Source organism: Xyrauchen texanus, chromosome 16 (assembly GCF_025860055.1).
Source record: "Xyrauchen texanus isolate HMW12.3.18 chromosome 16, RBS_HiC_50CHRs, whole genome shotgun sequence".
Taxonomy (NCBI): Eukaryota; Metazoa; Chordata; class Actinopteri; order Cypriniformes; family Catostomidae; genus Xyrauchen; species Xyrauchen texanus.
Genome location: NC_068291.1, coordinates 22,048,050 through 22,073,008, shown reverse-complemented (window position 1 = coordinate 22,073,008; position 24,959 = coordinate 22,048,050). Strand labels below are relative to the sequence as shown.

The window sequence follows — 24,959 nt, the reverse complement described above, 5'->3', positions numbered from 1 at the left end:
GTCGTTGCGTAGGAACCTAGAAAAGAGACACGGGTAATGTGAAATCCCAAACGCAACCCGTTGCTCATGCCACTCTCACGCCATGCTCACAGAGCGTGTATGAATCTGGCATCAAGGTTAGACGTATTGTGCATTCTGAAATGCTATTCTGCTCACTACAATTGTACAGAGAGGTTATCAGAATCAGAATTGAATTTATTGCCAAGTAATTTTTCACATACAAGGAATTTGCCTTTGTGTTTGATGCATACAATAACAATAAAAAATAAACACAGTAATATAAATAATAAACTACATTTAAGATACAATATATAAAGAAAAAGTTAACTGACTGGTTTTAATTAAGGAGATATGTGATATATGTGCAGTTGCGCAGGGTTGTGCAAAATATGTGCAGAATATAGTTGACGCTAGACAGATGTGGAAACTATGATAATGTAACGTGTAGTGTCTATGGAGGTGGGATAAGAGACAGTGTAATAGGGGTCTAAGGCCTTGTTTATGAGGCCAGCTGCAGACAGGAAGAAACTGTTCCTGTGGTGTGAGGTTTTGGACCTGATGGACCGTAGCACCCTGCCAGAGGGGAGTGTCTCAAAGAGATTGTGTCCTGGGTGGGAGGGGTCCTGGAGGCATACAAGTCCTGGAGAGATGGCAGATTGCAGCCAATCACCTTCTCAGCAGAACGAATGACACGCTGCAGTCTGCTTTTGTCCTTGGCTGTGGCTGTGGCAGCAACATACCAGATGGTGATGGAGGAGGTGAGGATGGACTCAATGATGGAGGTGTAGAAGTGCACCATCATTGTCTTCGGCAGGTTGAACTTCTTCAGCAGCCACAGCAAGTACATCATCTGCTGTGCTTTTTTAATTAGAGAGCTGATGTTCAGCTCCCACTTGAGGTCCTAGGAAATGATGTTCCAGGAAGCGGAAGGACTCCACAGTGCCAACTAGAGAGTCACACAGGATGATGGGGGTGGGTGGGCCTGGGTTCTTCCTGAAATCTACGACCATCTCCACTGTCTTCATAGCATTGAGGTCCAGATAACCAGATGATCAATCTCCTGCCTGTAGGTGGAGGGCGGAATCCAATAAGTGTGGTGCCATCCGCAAACTTCAGGAGCTTAACAGACTGGTGACTGGAGGTGCAGCTGTGCATGGAGAAAAGTAGAGGGGAAAGAACACAGCCTTGAGGGAAACCAGTGCTGATGGTCTGGGAGTCATAGACATGTTTTCCCAGCCTCGTGCTGCCTCCTATCAGTCAGGAAGTCTGTGATCTACCTGCATGTGGAGTCAGGCACACTCAGCTGGGACAGCTTGTCCTGCAGCAGAGCTGGGATGATGGTGTTGAAGGCGGAGCTAAAATCCACAAACAAGATCCTGGCGTAAGTTACTGTAGAGTCCAGGTGCTGGAGGATGATACTGATAATGTTAACTGCATTATCTGACCTGTTAGCTCTATAGGTGAACAGTGATTCAAGGTGGATGGAGAGACAGAGTCTGGCTTTGCGGGGGTTCTGTCTCTTGAATTGTCTGTTTACGTCTCTCTCCATGATGAAGAGAGTCGTCATTGTGGTGGGGGAGGAGGCGGCCTCTGATGTAAGGAGCTGTGGAGAGGACCATGCCCCTGCTGTGATGGGAAAGGTGGAGCAGGGCTGGTGCTGGGTGGGCTGGAGCTGATCGATGGTGTCACGGGGGATGGCGTCAAAGCGACAGTAAAACTCATTCAGGCTGTTGGCAGGCGCAATTCGTTAGTGGAATGATCTATCTGAGCCCTTTCAAGACAGAAGTAGAGTCATTGGCTGAGAACTGCTGTTGTAGTTTCTCAGAGTACAGCTGTTTGGCATCTCTCACCGCCTTACTTAACCTATACTTTGACTTTCTGAACCTGTCTCTGTCCCCACACCAAAACGCTTCTTCTTTCTCTAACCTTAGCTGTCTAAGTTTGGTTGTGAACCAGGGGTTGTAATTGTTGTAACTCACCTGGTGCGTGATGTACATAGCTGTCCAAGCATGCCTGCAGATCCTCCACAGCCCCACAGCTTTGATGTCCTAACAACAGGTTTAGATAGTTTTAATATCTGCCTGTATGCAGGAATCAGGTGGACAATTATGTGGTCAGAGTGACCCAGTGCAGCGCGGGGGACGGCGTTAGGCACTGCTTTGTGTAGTGTAACAGTGATCCAGAATGTTCTCCTCTCTGGTCAGGCATTTAATAAACTGTCTGTATTTGGGGAGTTCATGAGTGAGATTACCTTTGATAAAGTCGCAGAAGACAATAACTAAGGAGTCCGGGTTTGTCCGCTCCAAACACAGTATCTGGTCGGAGAGCACGTGCTACGCATCCTGCACGTTGGCCTGCGGTGGAATGTAAACACCAACCAGTATGAATGAGACAAACTCAAAGGGGGAACAGAAGGTTTTACAGGGTTTAGTTATCTGAGTTACTGTAGCCTTTATTTTACAGGTTTTAAAGTTATCTGAGTTACTGTAGCCTTTCTTTCAGCTCGAAGCTGTCTGGCCATTCTCCGTTGACCTCTCTCTTCAACAAGGCGTTTCTGTCTGCAGAACTGCCACTCAATGGATGTTTTTTTGTTTTTGGCACCATTCATGTGAAAATCCCCAGAGATCAGCAGTTATAGAAATACTCAAACCAGCCCGTCTGGCACCAACAATCATGCCACATTCCAAATCACTGATATCACATTTTTCCCCATTCTGATGGTAGATGGAATATTAACTGAAGCTCATGACCCGTATCTGCATGAATTTATGCATTTCACTGGTGTCACATATTGGCTGATTAGATCATTGCATGAATATTTAGGTGCACAGGTGTACCTAATAAAGTGCTTAGTGAGTCTATATTAGACTATTAAATAAAACTGATTGACTGTTCCACAGAGATCAGGCATACAGTATTTGGCAAACGTTAACGGCAATGTAGTCGATGCGATTAATTAGTTTTATTACAATAACAAAATGCTTTCTCTTTGTGCTGAACCTATCCCTTGAGCATGATCCGCCTACAGTGTAACATGTGCCTCTATCAGACTGACAAAGATTTCTGCCACAGATATAATTTTTTTGTGTGCAATAAACATTTAATTTAATTATTGAAGGTACAAATACATTTTTGAAATTTCCAATAATAAAAAATAATCAACCTCCTGTTTGCTCAAAAATCTAAGGGGGCACATTCCCCCTCAGTCTGAATGGGCATGACGACTCAGGTACCCAGTTCTTGAAATCCCTTAATTTTTTCTATCTTAAAGGACTATGTTGAATTGTTAAGATGTAAATGAGACCAAATAAAAATTTGTTTGATATGTAATCATTATTTGTGTACTTTAACTGAACAAGTGGCATAGTGTTTTAACTGAACAAGTGGAATAGTGTTTTAACTGAACTGGAATTTTTGGTATAGTCTGCATCCTAAACTGCAAGAAAAACTGGACATATCCTTATTGAGCAATTAAGTCGATCAGTAACACTGAACATGCATCGAGCATGTACTCATTTACATTTCGTATAAATACATGCAAGATTTGTGGTTGACCTTTAAGTGTCCTACTTATTTTTAATAAACAAGATATATAGCCTACTGGAATCAGAAAAGGTGAACGTAAACCTTAAATCAAGTTAAATTAAGACTAAACAAAGAACATCCTTTGCCATTGGCACAAAATGTTTTAAGGCTTAAACGTAAAAGCAACAGCTCAAAAGATATGTTTACAATCCCCATGTTCATGTTTTTTTTTTATTTTATTTTTTACAAAGTAGCATATATTTGGAAATCAGCTTTACTTCAGACTTTCCAAAATACTGCTTAAGGAGCTTTGAGCTCTTCTGTCAGTGAGCAGCACCACTGAACAACAAGCCTATATATTGCTGGAAGATCCCATTCCTCACGTGTGATTCTATATTTATATTTGATCAGATTACATTTCCATGAATGACATTTAAAAAGAAAAACCCAAGTAGTTTACAAGAAAGAAAAGCTGTCATGCTGATTTGCATATGTTACCTAACCTACAAGAAACCCTATAAATGAAGGAAAAGACACCTGCTTACAGATATAAAAAAACAATCACTGTACGCTCAATAAACGTGTCACGAGATGATTTAAATCCCCAGAACACTTATTAAATTATTCAGGGTAAAATTGCCTCTATGGTGAGTATAGTAGTAACACTTACAATTATTGATATACAAATTAATGTATGTGTGAATGTTGCCTCCTACCAAAATGTATTTACAGGCAACTTTACAAATTAAGTACATGTTGTTAATTGTAATTTTTGACACAGTAGTTACATATTTAATTACACTGTAACAATAATGTAAACTGTCACCAGTCTCTACTGTACCTTATTAACCAAAGATAAAGTCCAAACAAACATCAATTATATTTACATAATCAGAAAGACTCAGGCTGGAGAGCAAACGTCTTCAGAAGTCTACAGTACATTCAGGATAAGGACATTTGCACGCTGGCATTGAATCTAGAGTAGGCTACGATCAGTACTCGTCCTTGTACCATTATATTTAGGGATTAATCTCTTCTATTTCACGAAGACTTTTGACGTTAGATCAGCCGGCGAAATGAAGACGACGGAGGGCGCTTGTTGTTTGTTTATCGGTCCACTGCAAAAGCAAGTTTATTTGATCATTAGTTTGCCTATCTTTTTCACTGCATTTACATTTTTCGTCGACGTGTTTACGCAACACGTGAAGTATTGTGGCGAGGATGTAAAGAGCAAGTCTTTAAACCACAGTGTTTCGGACACTAACCTTTCCAGCATCACATTCACAACAAGGTGGACGGACAATTACAGTGACCCCGACAGTGTGAGTATTGAGTTACAATTGTGATTGCATTTAAGCATGCACACACTATATTTAAAGCTCAGCACGTGTATTACACGAGGAGCCGTTCACACCGAAAGCGTTTGTTCGTACAAAGTTGTTCTGTAAACATGCACTGAAAAACTAGTGTGTAGTTGTAACTTCTGTCTGGTAAATTTAGTCAGATAAAATAACATTTTTGAATTGAAAATAAAACCAGCTACTTTAGATGTTACCCTATGAAGCAAATGTTTTAGCCTACCTCACAAAACATTTTACGATGTTTTAAAGGTGCACCCAGTAAGTTTTTGTTCATATCGCCTTAGACTTACACTGATACCTAGCGGCGTGTATGCAGCATCTTTCAAACTCAATAATTTTCTGTTACAGCCATTGTAGAAATTCACTTTTCACAATTAAATCGCTGAGTGGAAGTGTCCAATAACAGGGCTATACTAGATTAAGCGAGTAGTATTCGGCTTGTCAAGTGGTCCTAACATGGCAGCACAAGATTCAAAGCAGCTTTAAAGAAAATCACGCATTATCAGAAAATGAAACGGTAATATAAAGTCTTGCAATATCATTGTGTAGTATGATTAAATATGATTATAAATTGCGTATAAAAAAGAAGTAATTATATAATATTTGTATTTAGAACCCCAGTGAGCAAGCTGAAGGCGTCTGTGGCAAGGAACACAAAGCTCCATAAGATGTTGGTTAATTTGATAAAAATAACCTTGGGAGAAACCAGACTCACTGGGGGGCCAGTTCCCCTTCTGGCTAACCAGCATGAATATACCGTGAATATTATGTGCAGTGCAAGTCATGGTTTAAAGTTTGTAAACTAAGTAAGTGTTTAGGGCCAGTATTTAAACAAAGGGTTTGTATGATCTTTGTATTTGTCTTTGACTGTCTTTTTGTCTTTGAAGTCCATCCTGGATTAACTGCAGAAGTTCACATAGATGCATTGTCCTTTGTTAGTTGGCTGATGAAGGCTTTTGTTGGCAATTGATAAATAGTCTATGCATTCTATTTTAAGAGTGTAGTCCATCATTAGACCAAGGTGATGCAGGCAGAGATCAGTGAGGTGCATCACAGTTCAACCAGCAGTGCATTTCGGTGAGGTCTATCTTAAGTCCAAGGTTCAGGCAGTGGTATAAGAAGTATCCCATGCTTTATAGTTGCAGTTGGCATCAGTTCATCCCCTAAAGTCCATCGTAATAGACTGAAGTGATGTCTGGCTAGCACCGGCTACATTTACTCGTCATCACTCAGATACATAGTTCTGAGTTACTCAGAGTTCTCAGAGTTCGACACCAAGCAGGAACGAAGCTGGATCTGGCCAGCTCTGGTATCCTCTGGATATGTTGGAATATAGCATGGTAGAAGGTCACTTAAGTACAGTGGAGCTAGACCATTCAAAGCTTTGTTCATTTTTTTAAATTAATATGAAATTTAACAGTTAGCCAATGTAACGATGATAAAATGGGGCTAATATGATCCAATTACTTGGTTCTAGTCAGCACTCTGGTTGCTGAATTTTGAACCATTTAAATGTATTTACTGAACTTGCTGGACATACTCCTAGTAATGCATTACAATAGTCTTGAGGTCATGAATGCATTATTTGTTTTTCTGTATCAACAACAGAGAGCGTGTTGCGTAATTTAGCAATATTTCTGAGGTGGAAGAATGCTGTTCTACAAACATTAGAAATGGGATTTTCAAAGGAGAGATTGGTTTCAAAAATAACACCCAAGTTCTTCGTTGTAGAAGACGACGTAACAGTAAATCTGTCGAGAGGCAAATAGTATTTTAGCGGCTTAATTACAATTATTATTACCCAATTATTATGTATTACTACAATTATTAGTACCTCTGTTTTGTCAGAGTGGTATTGAAGGAAATTTCTGTCCATCCAATCTTTGATTTCTTTGCTATATTCTGCTTATTTGGAGAATTTATAAATTTTGTCAGATTTAGAAGAAATATAAAGTTGGGTATCGTTGGCATAACAATGGAAACTTATTCCATGATTCCTGATAATATCTCTCAGGGAATTGTTCATATATACTATTTTTCAGTAGAAATGAACATAGAACATAAAACTATTTGCAAATTCTTCAGGGAAATCAGAATACTGCCCAGGTAATCTATATACTGTAGCAAGGGCAAAAGACAACAGAGATTTTTTATTTATATCTGACAGTGTCACGTTAAGCATTATTAGTTCAAAAGACTTAAACTTATATCCTATCCTCTGAGTAACACCAAAAACTTCACTGTAAATTGCAGCAAAACCACTTCCTCAACCCTCTGACGAGGCTCATTTTTATAACAATAACCCAGGGGAGTAGATTCATTTAAACTAATATATTCATCTGGTTTAAGCCAGGTTTCTGTCAAACAGAGCACATCCAATCTATGACCTTTAATAATTTAATTTACAATTAGTGTTTTGGATGAAAGAGATCTAATGTTTAGTAGCTTTACCTTTATATGATGTTTATTTACATTTTTATTTTAAAGTTTTAAATTAATATATTATTCTAAATTATTTAGTGAAGGGTTTGTGTTTGGTAGTTTGGCAAACAGAAACAGTCTCTATGTGATATCTAAGTGACCATTGAGACATCTCAAGGCATCTTGCTGATGTTCCAAAGCAGTTTGTCTGCTTTCTGACCTGGGCCCCAGTTAGTCAAGTTCACACATGCTCGCAATGCTGCCACCGAGACTTCACCCAAACACCAAAAAAAAAATACTGAGTGCACCTTTAAGATATTGTGACAAGTTAAAAGCACTTGAAGATTTGAAAACGCGTATCGATTAAATGCATTCTGTTAAGCTTGTTACGCTGCGTCTAGCTTTTTTTTAGCGCAAGTATGCATTTGGTATGAGTGGCCCCTTACACTGTCTCTGTTTTGCAACAGGGTCCCACGTGTCCAGAAGAAAACCAGTTTGCACATGGGCAAGCAACATACATGACGGGGTTACTTATTGGTTCCTTATTCGGTGGCACTCTATCTGACAAGTTGGTATTTTCCATTTATAATTTAGGTGTCAGGCTCCTTACATCCAAAATGTAAAGTTACAACAGGTCTAATCACAAAAAATGTGTGATTCTTCTTCCACTTAGGTATGGAAAGAGATCCCTCCTCATATGCTGCTCAGTGATCCACGCAGTCACTACTCTGATAGTGGCATTTCTGCCATATGTGCCCATGTACCTGACTGCCCGTTGCATCAGTGGTGTAGCCTGTTGTACCATTCACATGTGCACCTATAGTTTAGGTACAGTTATCAACATGTGTCACCCCGTTTTATTGGCAGGACAACTAATAAACCCTTTAGAGGCAGCATTTCTGTTTTCTCAGTTAATAATTTATGTAAAAATGAATTGTTACATAATCAATATCACATGCCTGTTTCTTATGTGAACTATAAGACTGTCTGGTTCAGGTGAGGAAGGTAGATTTCCAACTTGACATAATGATATTTAAAGGGATATTTCACCCAAAAATGAAAATTCTCTCATCATTTTCTAAACCTAATACCATCCCAGATGTATGACATTCTTTCTTCTGCTGATCACAAACAAAGATTTTTTTAGAAGAATATTTCAGCTCTGTAGGTCCATACAATGCAAGTGAATGGTGATCAGGCTCAAAAAAAAAAAGGCAACATAAAAGTTATCCATACGACGCCAGTGGTTAAATCTATCTTCGTAAGCGATATAATAGGTGCGGGTGAGAAACAAATAAATATTTCCTTTTTTTTTTTTTTACTATAAATCTCCACTTTTCACTTTCTTTCACATTCTGAAAGTGAAAGTGAGATTTATAGTAAAAAAGGATTCAAATATTGATTTGTTTCTCAATCTCACCCAAAGTGATTGCATCACTTCAGGAGACAAACAGTATATTAAACCATTGAAGTCATATGGATTATTTTTTATGCTGCCTTTATGTGATTTTTGGAGCTTGAAAGGTCAGGTCACCATTCACTTGCATTGTATGGACCTACAGAGCTGAAATTTTCTTAAATTTTCATTTGTGTTCAGTAGAACAAAGAATGTCATACACATCTTAGATGGCCTGAGGGTGAGTAAATGATGAGAGAATTTTAATTTTAGTTGAACTATCACTTTAAGAGGCCTAATTTAGATGTTTTTCTGGCTTCCCAGGGGTGGAATGGAGCCAGCCAAAGTACCGTATCTGGCCACCCACCCTGCTCTCTTTCATCTTTAGTCTGGGAATGATGGGACTGGCCAGTGTGGCTTATATGACCAATGGCTGGATGCAGTTTCATCTAGCGTTGGGCATCCCTCAGATTCTCTTTCTACCTCTTTATTTGTTAGTAGAACTAAAACAAATTTCAATACATCATAAAGTATGATACATAATTGGAAAAAGTTATTTTTTTTTGCAATTGTTAGCTTTCTTCCAGAGTCTCCTAGATGGCTACTGCTAAATAAGAGGATGAAAACTCTAGAGGGGTATAAAAACCGAAGTCCTGAGGACAAGCACTACCTGGATATAGTAAGGCACAGAGTGATACATTAGAATTCCTAAAAACGTTTATAGAAAGTGTTCTGACATACACTACTGTTACATTAATTCTAATTTAAAGGAATATTCTGGGTTCAATACAAGTTGCGCTCTATCGACAGCATTTGTAGCTTAATATTGATTACCACAAAAATACATTTTGACTTGCACCTCTTTTTCTTAAAAACAAAAGCACAAATCTGGGTTAAAAATCAATGGGACCAATCTGAAATTGTTAAAATACTCACTATTTAAAAATAAATTTTACAACTTCAATGCCATGACAATGTCAACAAACCGTAAAACGACTGTAAAAATAACGATTTAAACAACTTTACAGCTCAAATAATACAGGAGTTTTAACAGAAGTGATTTTATAAAATTATAAGCTTCACATTTCTGCCTTTAAACCCTCCAAAAATTGGCTCCATTCACATCCATTGTAAGTGCCTCACTGTAACTGCAATTTTTGCTTCTTTTAAAGAAAAGGAGGAACGAGTTGAAATAATATAATTTTTGTGATAATCAACATTATGCCACACTGTTGGTTGAGCTTAACTTGTATATTCCTTTCAGAATTACCAGTCACTTTTTATTGACAGCTTTTGGACTCAATGGACAATGAGAATCTCAAATCAGAGAAGATCTACACTGGAACAGAGTCCGTTTTCACCAACTTTACCTCACCTACCATACTGCTGCGTCTGTTTGTCATGAGTTACATTGGGTAAGGATGTTTATCTGTGGTAATGCAATTTCTGTATTAGTTTTTCTGCAGTAGTATTTCCATTTTATTTATCATTCTCTCTTGTCTTGTAAGTAAACTTGTTAATGTATTTAATATTTATGCTGCATTTTCAAAATAACGAATGCATGCCCTGTTTAACACATGTGTGCATAGATTTAGAGGAATTTTAAATATGAGGCAAAGAGGGACGTGACCTTCCACCCTGAGGAATGTCTTGCTTGAGTTGTTATTCAAAGCTCAGTCTTTCAGTAGATACTTTAGCATGCCTGAATGATGTAACTTTGCACTGTGGGGCTGTTACATAAAAACCCTACTGACAAGTCTGACAGTCCTTAAGTTGAAGACTATAAACTACTTTCTAAGGAACTAATGGAAATAGATTTTATAGCTATATCATAGATCCATATAATCATTGATTATTATAGAAATGCCTTCTTTTTATCCACACAATCCTTCTGGTCTTGTGCGGTAGCTGCTGGATACTATATATGAACCTGTCTAATAGATTATTATAAATAAATTGTAATGTTCTTTTTCACAGTTTTGCTTCTGCTCTCACTTATTATGGGATCTGCTTTAGTGTGGGAAGTTTCGGAGTAAATATCTATTTGGCACAGTTTTTCTCTGGACTATCAGAGTCTCCCTCTCTGCTGCTTCCATTTCTGCTGACGCGATGGGGCCGCAGGCCTTTCAGCATGGGATCTCTGTTCCTCAGTGGCATTTCCTGTATGCTTTCCCTCCTCGTCTCCAAGTTCTGTGGTGAGGGACACAGTCAGTGAAATTTGATACAGGAGCATGAGTCTGTAGATGATGATCAAATGTCATAAATCATGATTTTGATCAGTTTAGATGCTATAGGTTTACGATAACTAAGTAAATCACAATATAACAGATATCCTTACAACTAACTGCAAAGATTGAAATTGTTTGCAATTCTCTCTTTCTGACCAGACATGCCGGTCCTTGTAATGACACTGGCACTGATGGGCAAGCTGTGTATGCAGTCTACAACCTGCGTCTCTCTGCTCTATGGAATTGAGCTGTTCCCAACAGTAATAAGGTACACACTGATCAAAATCCACTTTAGAGTTATCCATTTGTATGTTTTCTGTACATACAATTCTTTGCAAGTAAGCATTTTAGTTTGTTTGTGTAAACAAGGAGCCTTTTAATACTTTATATTCCAAAAAGTCTAAATAGACACATCACAGCTCTTCTCACTTTTTATTTAAATTGTACAGGTCCTTCTCAAAAAATTAGCATATTGTGATAAAGTTCATTATTTTCCATAATGTAATGATAAAAATTAAACTTTCATATATTTTAGATTCATTGCACACCAACTGAAATATTTCAGGTCTTTTATTGTTTTAATACTGATGATTTTGGCATACAGCTCATGCAAACTCAAAAAAATCTCAAAAAATTAGCATATTTCATCCGACCAATAAAAGAAGTGTTTTTAATACAAAAAAAAGTCAACCTTCAAATAATTATGTTCAGTTATGCACTCAATACTTGGTCGGGAATCCTTTTGCAGAAATGACTGCTTCAATGCGGCGTGGCATGGAGGCAATCAGCCTGTGGCACTGCTGAGGTGTTATGGAGGCCCAGGATGCTTCGATAGCAGCCTTAAGCTCATCCAGAGTGTTGGGTCTTGCGTCTCTCAACTTTCTCTTCACAATATCCCACAGATTCTCTATGGGGTTCAGGTCAGGAGAGTTGGCAGGCCAATTGATTGGTAAATGGTTTACTGACCATACCATGGTCAGTAAACCATTTACCAGTGGTTTTGGCACTGTGAGCAGGTGCCAGGTCGTGCTGAAAAATGAAATCTTCATCTCCATAAAGCTTTTCAGCAGATGGAACCATGAAGTGCTCCAAAATCTCCTGATAGCTAGCTGCATTGACCCTGCCCTTGATAAAACACAGTGGACCAACACCAGCAGCTGACATGGCACCCCAGACCATCACTGACTGTGGGTACTTGACACTGGACTTCAGGCATTTTGGCATTTCCTTCTCCCCAGTCTTCCTCCAGACTCTGGCACCTTGATTTCCGAATGACATGCAAAATTTGCTTTCATCCGAAAAAAGTACTTTGGACCACTGAGCAACAGTCAGGCGCCAGGTCAGGCGCTTCTGCCGCTGTTTCTGGTGCCTGTGCACAGTGGCTCTGGATGTTTCTACTCCAGACTCAGTCCACTGCTTCCGCAGGTCCCCCAAGGTCTGGAATCGGTCCTTCTCCACAATCTTCCTCAGGGTCCGGTCACCTCTTCTCGTTGTGCAGCGTTTTTTGCCACACTTTTTCCTTCCCACAGACTTCCCATTGAGGTACCTTGATACAGCACTCTGGGAACAGCCTATTTGTTCAGAAATTTCTTTTTGTGTCTTACCCTCTTGCTTGAGGGGTCAATGATGGCCTTCTGGACAGCAGTCAGGTCGGCAGTCTTACCCATGATTGCGGTTTTGAGTAATGAAACAGGCTGGGAGTTTTTAAAAGCCTCAGGAATCTTTTGCAGGTGTTTAGAGTTAATTAGGTGATTCAGATGATTAGGTTAATAGCTCGTTTAGAGACCCTTTTCATGATATGCTAATTTTTTGAGATAGGAATTTTGGGTTTTCATGAGCTGTATGCCAAAATCATCAGTATTAAAACAATAAAAGACCTGAAATATTTCAGTTGGTGTGCAATGAATCTAAAATATATGAAAGTTTAATTTTTATCATTACATTATGGAAAATAATGAACTTTATCACAATATGCAAATTTTTTGAGAAGGACCTGTATATATTCATATAAAGTGTATAATTATGCACTGATCAGTAAGAGTATTCTTTATATCACACTTCCAGAGGTCAAAAGCTTGATTCAAATGTACCATCTGTGAAAATTCCTGCACTGTACGTTGATCCACAGTGTGAGAATAGGTTCTTCACCCAGTTACATAATATTGTGTGTAATGTGATAGTGGCAGTAGTGGATATGTAATCAAACCACAGTAAGAGATAAGCATGTTTTTCACACCTACCCTGATGTGTTCAGATGAGAATTTGCACAACTCTTTAAGAAAATAATATGTAGCCTGCAGAGAGCTGCATGCTATAAGTAATAAATTATTGACAGAATTTATAAAACAGAGGGTTAATGACTTTAACTGCCAATATAGAGTCAACAAACAGAATTGCAAAAATAGTTACTTTTTTCAAACTTATTTCCCAAACAATCCCCAGTCTTCCACTGGTTGGACAAAACAGATAGTCCCGCCCCAAACTCACGCCATTGGTTGAGCCAATGTTGCTATGTCAGGCTGCTCAAACAGAGCAATGTTTTGACTGTGTTTACACTTTTGTAGATAATTCTGTCCCTGAAATAAATGCACTTCAATTCAATAAGAAAGCATCTGGTAAATTGTGAGACAAAATTACAAATAAATAAATAAAATAGGGCAAATTTGCTATGTATAATTCATTTTCCATGAAGAACTTAATTGTCCATGAAATATGTACAGTACATTGAGTAGATGTATTTTCTCCCCATTTTCCCTTATGCAGGCAGAAGTGTGTTGGCCTGGTTAGCCTTTGTTACCGAGTGGCCTGTATTATAAATGCGGTGGTGGTCCCTGAAGGTGGGATTCCTCTACCAGCTATGATCTGTTACAGCAGTGGTCCAATCATTGGTGCAGCTCTGTGCCTGCTCCTCCCAGAGACCAGCAGCATCCCTTTACCAGACACAGTGCAGGACTGTGAGCGACAGCCCAGACTCAAGTTCTCACGCTGTGCACGGTGAGATAATCTACATGTTAGATATTTACATTTAGATATTTTATAAAAAATAATAATGTTCTCTTCACCAGTCCACAAATGGACAATGCTTATATACTGTAGTGTCTCCAAAAATAGTTTTTGGACACTAAAGCTACACTTTTTTGAAACATACAAATTCTGTGAATGCCTTTGCATTGAATGTCAATACTCCAGTTGGTATAAAGTAATTGCAAAAGTTGAAAAGGCAAAGTGAAAAAGAAAAGTGAAATAACTTCTCAGAAAAGGCATCATGTGTGCGCAGATGCCATAAAATTAATTCAAAAAGCAATCAAGGTAAGTTGATATCGCCCTGGAGTTCTGCTGATTCCGATAGCTTTGACCTGAAAACTTCTGTCTACGGCGCCATTGCTGATCAGGCGAAACTAGCATTATTCAATATTTTAAATTCCTGTGATGCCAATGGGACAGTATTTCAGACTTAGAGCTTCTGCTGTTACAGTTACTAGTGTGCGGCACTGCATCAGTAAAGCTTATGAGTAAATGTCATACCAAAACAGCATTTTTATTTTTTTAACCAGCATGCCACCATATCTATTTAACAAAAGTATAGCTTGATGTTTAAAGATAGGTGGGGACATTGTTTTTGCATTCAATTGGTCAAAATTTCAATAAATAGTTAACCCAAAAATTGCAATTCTCTGAATCATTTACTCACACTCATGCCAACCCAGATGCGTATGAATTTATTTCTTCTGCAGAACAGAAATTAATCAATTTTTTTTTTACTCCCAACTTGGGATGCCCAATTCCCAATATGCTCTAACTCCACGTGATGTCGTAGTGAGTCACCTCATTCCAGGTGGCGGAGGACGAATCTCAGTTGCCTCCGCGTCTGAGACCGTCAACCCGCGCATCTTATCTTGTGGCTTGTTCAGCGCGTTACCGCGGTGATATAGGGCGTGGAGGCTTCACGTCATCCACCTCGGCATCCATGCACAACTCGCCACGTGCCCCACCAAGAGCGAACCACATTATAACGATCATGAGGAGGTTACCCTATGTGACTCTACCCTCCCTAGCAACTGGGCCAATTTGGTTGCTTAGGAGACCTAGCTGGAATCACTCCGCACACTCACTCAGTTTGGATTCAAACTAGCGAACTCCAGGGGTGGTAGCCAGTGTCTTTACACAAATTACGATTTTTAGATGAATATGCTCTGTAGGTTCACACAATGGAATTGAATGTTGACCAGACCCTATAAGCTCCAAAAACACAAAGGCAGCATAAAAGTAATCCATATTACTCTAGTGGTTAAATCCATATATTCTGAACCGATATGATAGGTGTGGGTTAGAAACAGATAAATATTTAAGTAATTAATTTCTTTAAATCTCCACTTTCACTTTTAATTTCACATTCTGAAAGTGAAAGTGGAGATTTATAGTAAAAAAAAGTATTGTAATATTGATCTGTTTCTCACCCTAAGTGATTGCATCATTTCAGAAGATATATTAAACTACTGGAGTCTATTGGATTACTTTTATGGTGCCTTAATGTGATTTTCGGAGCTTGAAAGTTCTGGTCACCATTCTTTTGTATTGAAAGGACCTGTAGAGCTGAGATAGTCTTCTAAAAAAATGTGTTTGTGTTCAGCAGAAGAAAAATGTCATACACATCTAGGATGCATGAAAGTGAGTAAATGATGTGAGAATTTTTATTTTTGGGTTAACTATCCTTTTAAATAGTGTTGTATTGACTGACTGCTGTTTTAACTTAGTAGGGAAAAGTTATGCTTTTTATTTTATTTTGGCTGTGCTATGAACCATATCATGTTACTGTTTTGACATTTATTGAACAAGAACTGCTGTAAGCTTTAATCCCTTTATGTATTACAGCATTATGTCTGTCTTTGTGTGGGTTTACATGTATGAACATGTTGTAAATTAATCATTGCCACATGTAAAATCAATTTCATGCTTTTGTTTCATCAGATGGCCCTTAAATCCTACACAAGAGCCGGATGATGCTTTTACCAATGGGAAGGACACAAGGAATCAAATGGAGTTCAGCCCCCTTTCAGCATAGTCAGCAAGAATAGACTGTTGTGCGATCAGAATCGGAATTTCTTTCATATTATTTCTTTTCATGTGACTTTTTATTTGTTAAAAAAGTAAAAGTTAGGATCTTTGCTTAAAAAAGACTCTTTTTCTACTGTACAATGGTGCCTTAAGATATGTCATAGCCAATTAGCTTTGCTCCTGGAGGATGATACTGGAACATCTGCCAAAAATGCATGTTATACGGGAGTCATTCACCAAATTTCCTTTTAGAGGATTTCATGGTACTCTTGGGCACAGAAGAAAGCACACATTTTTTTGTATTTTCTTTATCAGCTTTTAATATGTAACCTATATTTTGTTAAGCTTTACTGAAACACGTATACAGTAATATTGATTTCCTAACATTTTCTGCTAAGCTCTTGAGTTTTCCAAAGTAAAATTTTGATCTTCACAAAAACAGTTGGGGGCAAAGTCTTGCAGGTCTTACTGTGAAATAGATATCAGGTTAAATCATTGTTTTGATCTGCTCAAATGGATGCTGTGCAACCATTATGCTCCTGTAAAATTACAGTGTATGTGTAGAGATTCCTTTTTGACCTGATACCCTTTAACTGTCACAGAAATATTATATATCAGTCATTCTAAGAGAAACAAAATTATTTTTATATAAAGTGATTTTTATACAGTCTTATGGTAGATGCCATAATACAGTACATTTATAATATTTTTGTTATAGTAAACACTTTTACTTATGGATATGCTATCTCAGCTGTTAAGTTAGTTACTGTAATGGTTATTTTAATAAAAGGGATGAGATTTTGATTGATGATTTAGCCAGGGTGTTCAATGACAATAATGCCCTCAACAAAGGCTTTCAAAACACTAATACACACTGAAAAAAAAAAAGACAACCTCTGTGAAAGACCCATATGCTTTGGGCACCTGAACCAGAAGTTTTGAAGATAAGAAAGAAAAAGGTAGAGAGTGAGCCTTTAAGTATGCTAACTCAAGCTCCAGAGTGAACAAATTGAAGGTACCTCTGAATTTAACAAATGCTAGCCCAATGTACTGTAGATTTGCATTTTACACCATTAGGAAGATAAGACCCTTCCTCTATAAACATGCTACACAACTCCTTGTTCAGTCTTTTGTCAACTCTATACTGGATTACTGCAATGCTCTTCCAGCATGTGCAATCAGGCCTCAGCAAATTATCCAGAATGTAGTAGCACAGATGGTCTTCAACGAACCCAAGAAAGCACATGTTACACCCACTCCATGTCCCGCTACACTGGCTGCACGTATCAAGTTCAAGGCTCTAAAGCTGGCATACAGAAGTCACTGGGTCTGTTCCACCTTACAAAAAATAATTCCTGCAGAGCTATTGTACGTTACCAAAAGGCTAAAGACACAACATTTTTCGAGAACACAACCCTACCCTCTGAAAAAAAATCTATAATTATTGGTTGCACTTTAATCTCTGCCTTGGGTCAAATTTTTTATTGCAGTACTTTACATGTTACTGTTTGACCCATATACAGTATGTTGTATCCATTCTCATTTTGTAAGTCTTTTTGCATAATAGTGTCTGCTAAATGAATAAATATCAATGCAAATGTATTTGGCTACTTTTCTTTTGGGGGTAGACAGAAAATGATCCAAATCACTCGAATTAATCCAAAATATTTATTCTTCCATCAAAACAAGACGGTAAAGTGAATAGATAAAAATAGTTACCATTTTGTGGAAAGGTGAGATTGGGTTTATGTTGAGGACAGGTACAATTTAAAATTGTTTACAGTATGATTCTTTACTTGTTAGCGTTTCCATTTAGTATGCATTCATTCACTACTCGCTAGTTCTAGCTATATTTATATTATACAAAGTGAATTTTTTAGATGTAGGCTATAATTAGTCTGGAAAAGATACTTCAGTTGTATGTGGTACAGTACAGCTCTTCTGTGATCAGATACGAGAAGAATATTCTCACATGAATGGCAGCTTAGAACAATTTATTGACACTTTTTTTAACATCTTAACACAGGTAGTAGACAAATAATGAGTGCAAGATTTAGGAAACCTAATAAGTTTCTTTATTAGATCAGTTAAACTTTGACTTATACATTATATATTTAAAAACAGTAGGAAATACAGCTACAATGGTCCATTTACAATTGTGCAAATATCAGTAAATCCTATTTCATTCAACCTCTTCCTCAGAGAGAAAAAAGCCAAAACAATCAAATAAAAAAGTGGATCAAGGCAGATGTGAGGTTATAAAGTTGTATACAGTAGTTTATCTAAAACAAGGCATGTCCATGTAGCCTTCTTTGCCATTTTCAAGTTTGTTAAATTGTGCATTGTTGAACAATAACTCAACACAGTGACTTTTGTTATTTTACCAATGACAAAACACTGCTTCCATATTTCAAATACCAAAGCAATTGCACTTCAAATATCACACATATATGTTATGATTTAAATAATTACTTTGTCTGGATAAAATAAAACAATATATGAATTACAGTGTGATTCCCAACAATAGCAAAATAAACCATATAAAACCAGTTTCTAAACAAAAAACCAAACCCCCCCCCAAAAAGTGAGCTACAATAACTTTAAATAATGCTTTAACAAAGGTGTACCCACAAGCTAGTAACTGAATGGCTAACATTAAAAAAGGAAAGTAATTCACCTATGCCTGAACATTAAAAAAAAAGTAATTGTCATCACTTAGAAATAAAACCTTTGGGAACACTGAACATAAGTGCTCCTAAAAATATACAGCTTCATCCTTAACTTCATTTCAAACTGCAAATAAGAAAGGGACCCTTCGATTGCAGACATGTCATCTGGTAGATGACAGGTCTTTTTCTAAGCATTTTAAGCAACTCTCAGCATTAGGACACAAAATTGGCTGGAAAGATCCCCACCTGCCCTCTTAGTTCACCTTCCCACCAGTCATACCGTGATTCAGTTTTGGTAATAACAGTGATGCGGTCTCCTGGAGCAAAACTCAGATCCCCAGGCTGCTGGCTGGTGAATGGATGGACAGCTGTGACCACTAGAGCACCACCTGATGCTTGATCTGGAGCATAATCAGAGGACAGAAGTCACTTACTGTTAGACCATTACAGCCAAACAAAGGTAAAATGCTGTAACTATACCAACAACAAAACTTTACTGTTTAGCCAAATGTGGATTTTCAAACATTAACACCACCTTTTCTCTTAATGTAGGCATAGTTGAGCCAAAACCATCTGACACAGGACAGATCACAGCTTAGAGTCTCGATTTTAGTCATAACTCAACTTTGATTTAACTGAATTTATTTTATAATTTACTTCATTATGTTAATCAGACTCAACTGACTAATGTTTAACTTAAAATTATGTTGGTATAACTTATATATATATATATATATATATATATATATATTTTTTTTCTCCCTTTTTCTCCCCAGTTTTGGAATGCCCAGTTCCCACTACTTACTAGGTCCTCATGGTGGAGTGGTTACTCACCTCAATCCAGGTGGTGGAGGACAAGTCTCAGTTGCCTCTGCTTCTGAAACAGTCAATCCACACATCTTATCATGCGACTCATTGTGCATGACACCGCAGAGACTCCCAGCATGTGGAGAATCATGCTACTCTCCATGATCCACACACAATTTACCACGTGCCCTATTGAGAGCGAGAACCCCTAATCATGACCACGAGTAGGTTACCCAATGTGACTCTACCCTCCCTAGTAACCGGGCCAATTTGTTTGCTTAGGAGACCTGTCTGGAGTCACTCATCCCTCCCTTGTTGGTCCAACTCATTTAATTCATAATTAGTATATGCCAGGAGAGCAAGTGCAAGGACAGTGAAACTGTTACACTGTCAATTTGATAACAACTGCTAAGGAGCTAAGCAATCCCTCAGTGTGAAAGACCATCCTCAAACTAGGCACAAGCACCAATCTTCACCACAATGTTAACCCCCAAAACTCCAGCCTAGACACTCCATTTCAATACCAAAATAACAGAACATTAAACATGAACAAATCACCTCCTATTCTCATTTAGCTCAAAAATGCATAAAATAACACTAAATTTCAACATTTTGTGACCCCATCCAGTCTAATGCAAAGCATGATGGGAAATGGAAATCCTCTGCCCAGTTTCATCAATGCTACAAAATGTATGTAGTTCAAACTCAAATAGATTAAAAAGAAATGTTATGGGTTCAATACAATTTAAGCTCAAATCTACAGCATTTGTGGCATAATACTGATAACTACAAAAATGTATTTAGAATCATTCCTCCTTTTCTCCAAAAAATAAATAAATAAAAAGCAAATATCTTGGTTCCAGTGAGGCACTTACAAATGGAAGTGAATGGGGCCAATTTATGAACATTAAAATACTCATGGTTTCAAAGACAAAGAATATGCATGAAGAAAAATGTTTTGTGTGATAAAATCACTTAAACTTTTCTGTGTTAAGTTATAGCCATTTTTACAACTTCATTACCATTACAATGTAATGTCAACAAACCCTAAAACCGGTAAAAAAAAAATTACAATTTAAACAATTTACAGGCATAATACACAAGTTTTAACAGAAGAATTAATGTAAGTGCTTTTATAAATTGATAAGCTTCACGTTTCTGATTAAACCCTCAAAAAATGGTCTCCATTCACTTTCATTGTAAGTGCCTCAATGAAATCAAGATTTTTTCTTTTAAGGAGGGACGAGTTGAAACTTATTTTTGTTGTAATCAACATCATGCCACAAATGCTGTCGAATGAGCTTAACCTGTATTGAACACGGAATATTCCTTTAAGTAAACTTAATTTTTTTACAAATTTAAATCATGTTGTGACCGTGTTCTAGAATAGTGTTGTTTTAGTTCCGTTTCATTTAGTAAACTGAACAACCTTTAAAAATCATTTGTTTTTGAGTGTGTAGTTACTGCGTTTTCCCTTTTCACAGCAAATTAGCTATTTGGAGCATTTTGAATGTGTAATTCTAATTATCATACATCAAATATCATCATAATAGTAATTTCAAAATATATAACACAGTAAATCATGTTTACCAAAACACAAAACATATCATTCATTATTTAAGATATAAAAACAAACAACATAAAATATAAAAAATACTAAAAACAAACATAGCTTTGCTGAAAACCTATAACATAAAAGCATTAGAGCCTGACCAATATAAGATTTTAGAGACCGATACGGTAACGATTTTAGAGGGGGAAAATTAGCAGATTACTGATATGGTGGCCGATATAGTACAATTCTAAATATGGAGGATTTGTGTATTGTTCACTGATTTTGCACTGATATAACTATGCTAAGGTACTCCGAAGGCTTCTTTCATAAACAAATATTTTATATTATTATACATTGTCAACAAATTCTCTAAATGAACACTGAGAAGATAAAGAATAAATACAAATACAATAAATAGCTTAAAAACATCAGTACTTTGGTCAGCAACTGACTGATACTGAACATTCAAATAAAGGATAAATAAATACAAAAATCAATAGCTAAATAAAAATCAGTACTGTTTAGTATTAATCAAATGCTGACAATATTAATACTGCCAGTGAATTAGGGGCATGTTGAAAAACAAGAAGGATTTACACCTGCTGAGTCAAGAGATAAACAGCAGCGGTGTAACACCGTATTCTGCTATATAAGTTTAGGGGAACTTTCAATGGTGGAAAACCAACTTTTAAATATTACATTTTATAAATGCAATGACTGGAATTGTTTGGTTGAAGGGGGTACCAAACTGTAAATCCTGAACAAAACAGTTTGGTGAATACATGTTTACACATTAGCTTCAACTCAGCTGACAAGCAATGAAAGTAGCTACATGGTTAACTAGTTAGCTATAAGCTCGTTGTCACGGAGAGTATAAGATGGACTTTATTTACTTTCCAGCATTTCGTCTCAGCAACTAGGCAACAACATTGCGTGAAATCAACACTCAACAGACACAATCCACCACCGCACTGTTGCCTGCTGAGCTGCAATAGATGCTCTGATGTTTACCTTTCAATCTGCTACATTACTGACTGCACTGACAAACTATAGCTGGCTAACTTAAACAGATGTGATAAACATGAGTGACATGGTTGTCAGGGGCAGGGTTAACATTATATTAGTTATATTGAAAAGGGAAAATGAAGGGGTCATTATTCATTAACTTTCCGGTATCTATTTCACAAACTAGTTTGTAGCTTACCGAAAAGACACCGCTTAACTCCGCACGGCTTAACTCCGCCCTGTCTGCAGAGCCACGTCACTTCAGATTGAGCTCTGTAAACAATGGAGTCTGAGTGCGCTCTACGTTATGACACAAATTCTAAAGCATTGTTTTCTGCATTATATGTTCTGAAAAAAAGTTTTCATATCTGTGCATATCGGTAAAATATACGCCAATACCGACATTTCGGTGAAAGGCTAATAACAGCCGATAATATCTAAAAAGCATATTAATAAATCATTTATTAATGTTTATTTGTTTTCTAGTCTTACAGTATAAATGTAGAACATTCTTAGTGCTTTAATGCTTATTACAATTTCAGCATGAGCATTAATAAATATTTTAGTAGTCTTACAGTCAGTGCCGTAGCTAGTGGGGTGAAAGGTGGTAACGATTCTAGGGGCCCAAAGTTTCAGGGGGCCCCAAAACAAATTCTAAACTGTATTTTTTTAATAGGAAAGGGGCCCAGAGCAATATATAGTCAGGGAGCCCAGATTACCTTGTTACAGCACTGTTTATAGTATAAATGTTAGACATTTAGTGGTAATACCATGTCAACATGACCATGAATAAATATGCAACCATGCAAGCCTAATATTAAAACTCACCATAGGTTGCAAACACATCAGCAATACCTATAATTATTTATTAAATGGTCATTCCCATTTAACAACACTAGAGAGCAGCATATGCACTCTTAAAATAAGTTTGGCTCAATTGATTCTCTCTCTGATACATTGTATTGCACATACCACAAAATGTTTCTGCACTTACTCTAATAGATGGTGGCACATGGTATTAACATCTGTAAATAGGATCTGTCAGCCAGGGGCGAAACCCCTTTCTTTATCTGTCCATCAACACCTTAAACAACTATGTAATTATTATTTTTCCTGTCAGGCAAATAAACAGCAAAATGTAAACCTTCAATTACTGAAACCATGTGACTTAACACACTGATAGCTAATGAACTAGAACAAATGTACTTGAACACAATTCAAGGACAATTATCTGGGTATTTTCCATACTTTAAAAGTGTCTAGGAAACTACTGTATGTATGTGTAAACAAAGTGTTGTACATTTATTTCACATAGTGAATACAGTCCATCACACTGAATAATGCCTGTAATATGTTCCTGATCAATTGTACCATATAGAATCACTAAAATATACCCAGTCGAAAAACTTAAAATAATGCAGTGTGTAAGGGCGGTTATGTGTAGCCTCTTTCATTTATGGGCCAATAGAAGCAGAATGGTATTAGACTTGCACTGGTACTGAGCTGTTTACATTGAATACCAGTGAAGGATGTAAAGTCAAGTGTGATGTGGTTTGCTGGGTGGATGGGGGTAAACTGGTGGCGAGGGGTTGCAAAAGTGAAGACAAATAAGAGGTGCAAGAAAATCAAACATAGGAGGAATAAGCTTCACACAGCTTCACACTGTTGGCACCTGCTCTGAATTCTCCTGACTCCAAATAAACCTCGGGTATTGCCAAAAGCTCCAGTCGAGCCGTTTTTCACACTAAATGCTTTTGACTTGTATCCTAAAATAACTGCAACCATACAACATAATGTTCATTCCCGCTACCCTTAGTGCAAGACATGACAAGCCGGCCGTTAGACAGCAATACAATCCAGAGTTTCTTCAGATCTGTAAGGGCTGTGTATTTTGGCAGAGTGGTGACATTCGAGCTATGCGGTTTTCAACTTGCACACGCAATATCTAAAAAGTGAAGGCTCATGACAGGGAGGTGTGCCTGCCATCTCTATAAATCTTAGAAAGGAGCCTTTACTTAAGTCATACCAGGTATATTGTGACCAAATCCAGACTGATGTAACCATACATAAATCACTAGCCCTTACAAAATTTAAAATAGTGGAATGCAAAAGAAAAAAGAAAGCTGATTAACAATTGACAAACACACTTGAGTAATTGAGATTCTACTATAAAACTTTGTTCAGCTAAGGATCTCTCTCAAAGCTTTTCATTAAACTTGGAAGCCTTTTTTGATTAATTACAGTAACATAATACTCTGTCGACAGATAATGAAGATTATAAATATATATATACTGCCTGGCCAAAAAAAAAAAAATAGTTGCATACTTATACAATATTTAATTGGACTGTCTTTAACATTGATTACGGTGCGGATTCGTCATGGCATTGTTTCGACAGCCTTATGTAACTTCACAACATTTATTTATGTCCAGAGTTGCTTTAATATTTGGCCGAGATCTTGTATTGAAGATTGGAGAGTTGAACCACTCTGTAAAGTCTTCTCAAAGACTTTCAATGGGGTTAAGGTCAGGACTCTGTGGTGGCCAATGTGTGAAAATGATTCCTCATGCTCCCTGAACCACTCTTTCACAATTTCAGCCTGATGAATCTTGGCATCAACGTCCGGGAATATGCTCATGCCATCAGGGAAGATATTGACTTGTCGCCATATTTGATTATTGCTTTGTTTACAGAGTTGATCACAGATTTGATTTGAGAGTGAACAACAACATAAATTCTAGTAATTTCAGTCTGATTGAAAGCTTTAGAAGATTTGATATATGAGAACGTTGCATGGACTACTTTTAAGTGCTTTTTTTTTTTTAAGCTTTAACGTGAGTCACTATCAATTATTTCTTCAACATTCTTTAAAATATCTTCTTTTGTGTTCTACAGAAGTCATATTGGTTTGGTAATACATGAGGGTGGGTAAATTA

The 24,959-nt window shown here is 37.3% G+C and overlaps 2 protein-coding genes across 2 annotated transcripts in view; one reads left to right on the top strand and one right to left on the bottom strand.

The window, feature by feature from the left end:
- The first annotated feature begins 4,392 nt into the window (after window positions 1-4,392).
- LOC127657217 (solute carrier family 22 member 6) lies at window positions 4,393-17,517 on the top strand. The gene is made up of 10 exons (XM_052145916.1): window positions 4,393-4,847; window positions 7,775-7,875; window positions 7,981-8,135; window positions 9,028-9,196; window positions 9,280-9,382; window positions 9,994-10,118; window positions 10,681-10,898; window positions 11,091-11,199; window positions 13,695-13,925; window positions 15,900-17,517. Exons 1-10 carry the CDS (start codon window positions 4,602-4,604, stop codon window positions 15,991-15,993), a joined length of 1,551 nt encoding a protein of 516 aa, XP_052001876.1. The 5' UTR covers window positions 4,393-4,601; the 3' UTR covers window positions 15,994-17,517.
- A 453-nt stretch (window positions 17,518-17,970) lies between these two features.
- Window positions 17,971-24,959, bottom strand: part of sh3yl1 (SH3 and SYLF domain containing 1) — a 42,048-nt gene continuing 35,059 nt past the window's right edge. The window contains exon 10 of the mRNA XM_052146136.1: window positions 17,971-19,056. Coding sequence (XP_052002096.1) covers window positions 18,869-19,056 — 188 coding nt within the window. The 3' untranslated portion in view covers window positions 17,971-18,868. The remainder of the gene's footprint in view (window positions 19,057-24,959) is intronic.

Excerpts from the sequence above, each read along its gene's own strand:
- LOC127657217 (XM_052145916.1), top strand. The coding sequence starts at position 4,602 with ATGAAGACGACGGAGGGCGCTTGTTGTTTGTTTATCGGTCCACTGCAA. Across the intron at positions 9,197-9,279 it reads CTCTTTCTACCTCTTTATTT|CTTTCTTCCAGAGTCTCCTA; the intron begins GTTAGTAGAACT and ends TGCAATTGTTAG. Across the intron at positions 9,383-9,993 it reads ACAAGCACTACCTGGATATA|CTTTTGGACTCAATGGACAA; the intron begins GTAAGGCACAGA and ends TTTTATTGACAG.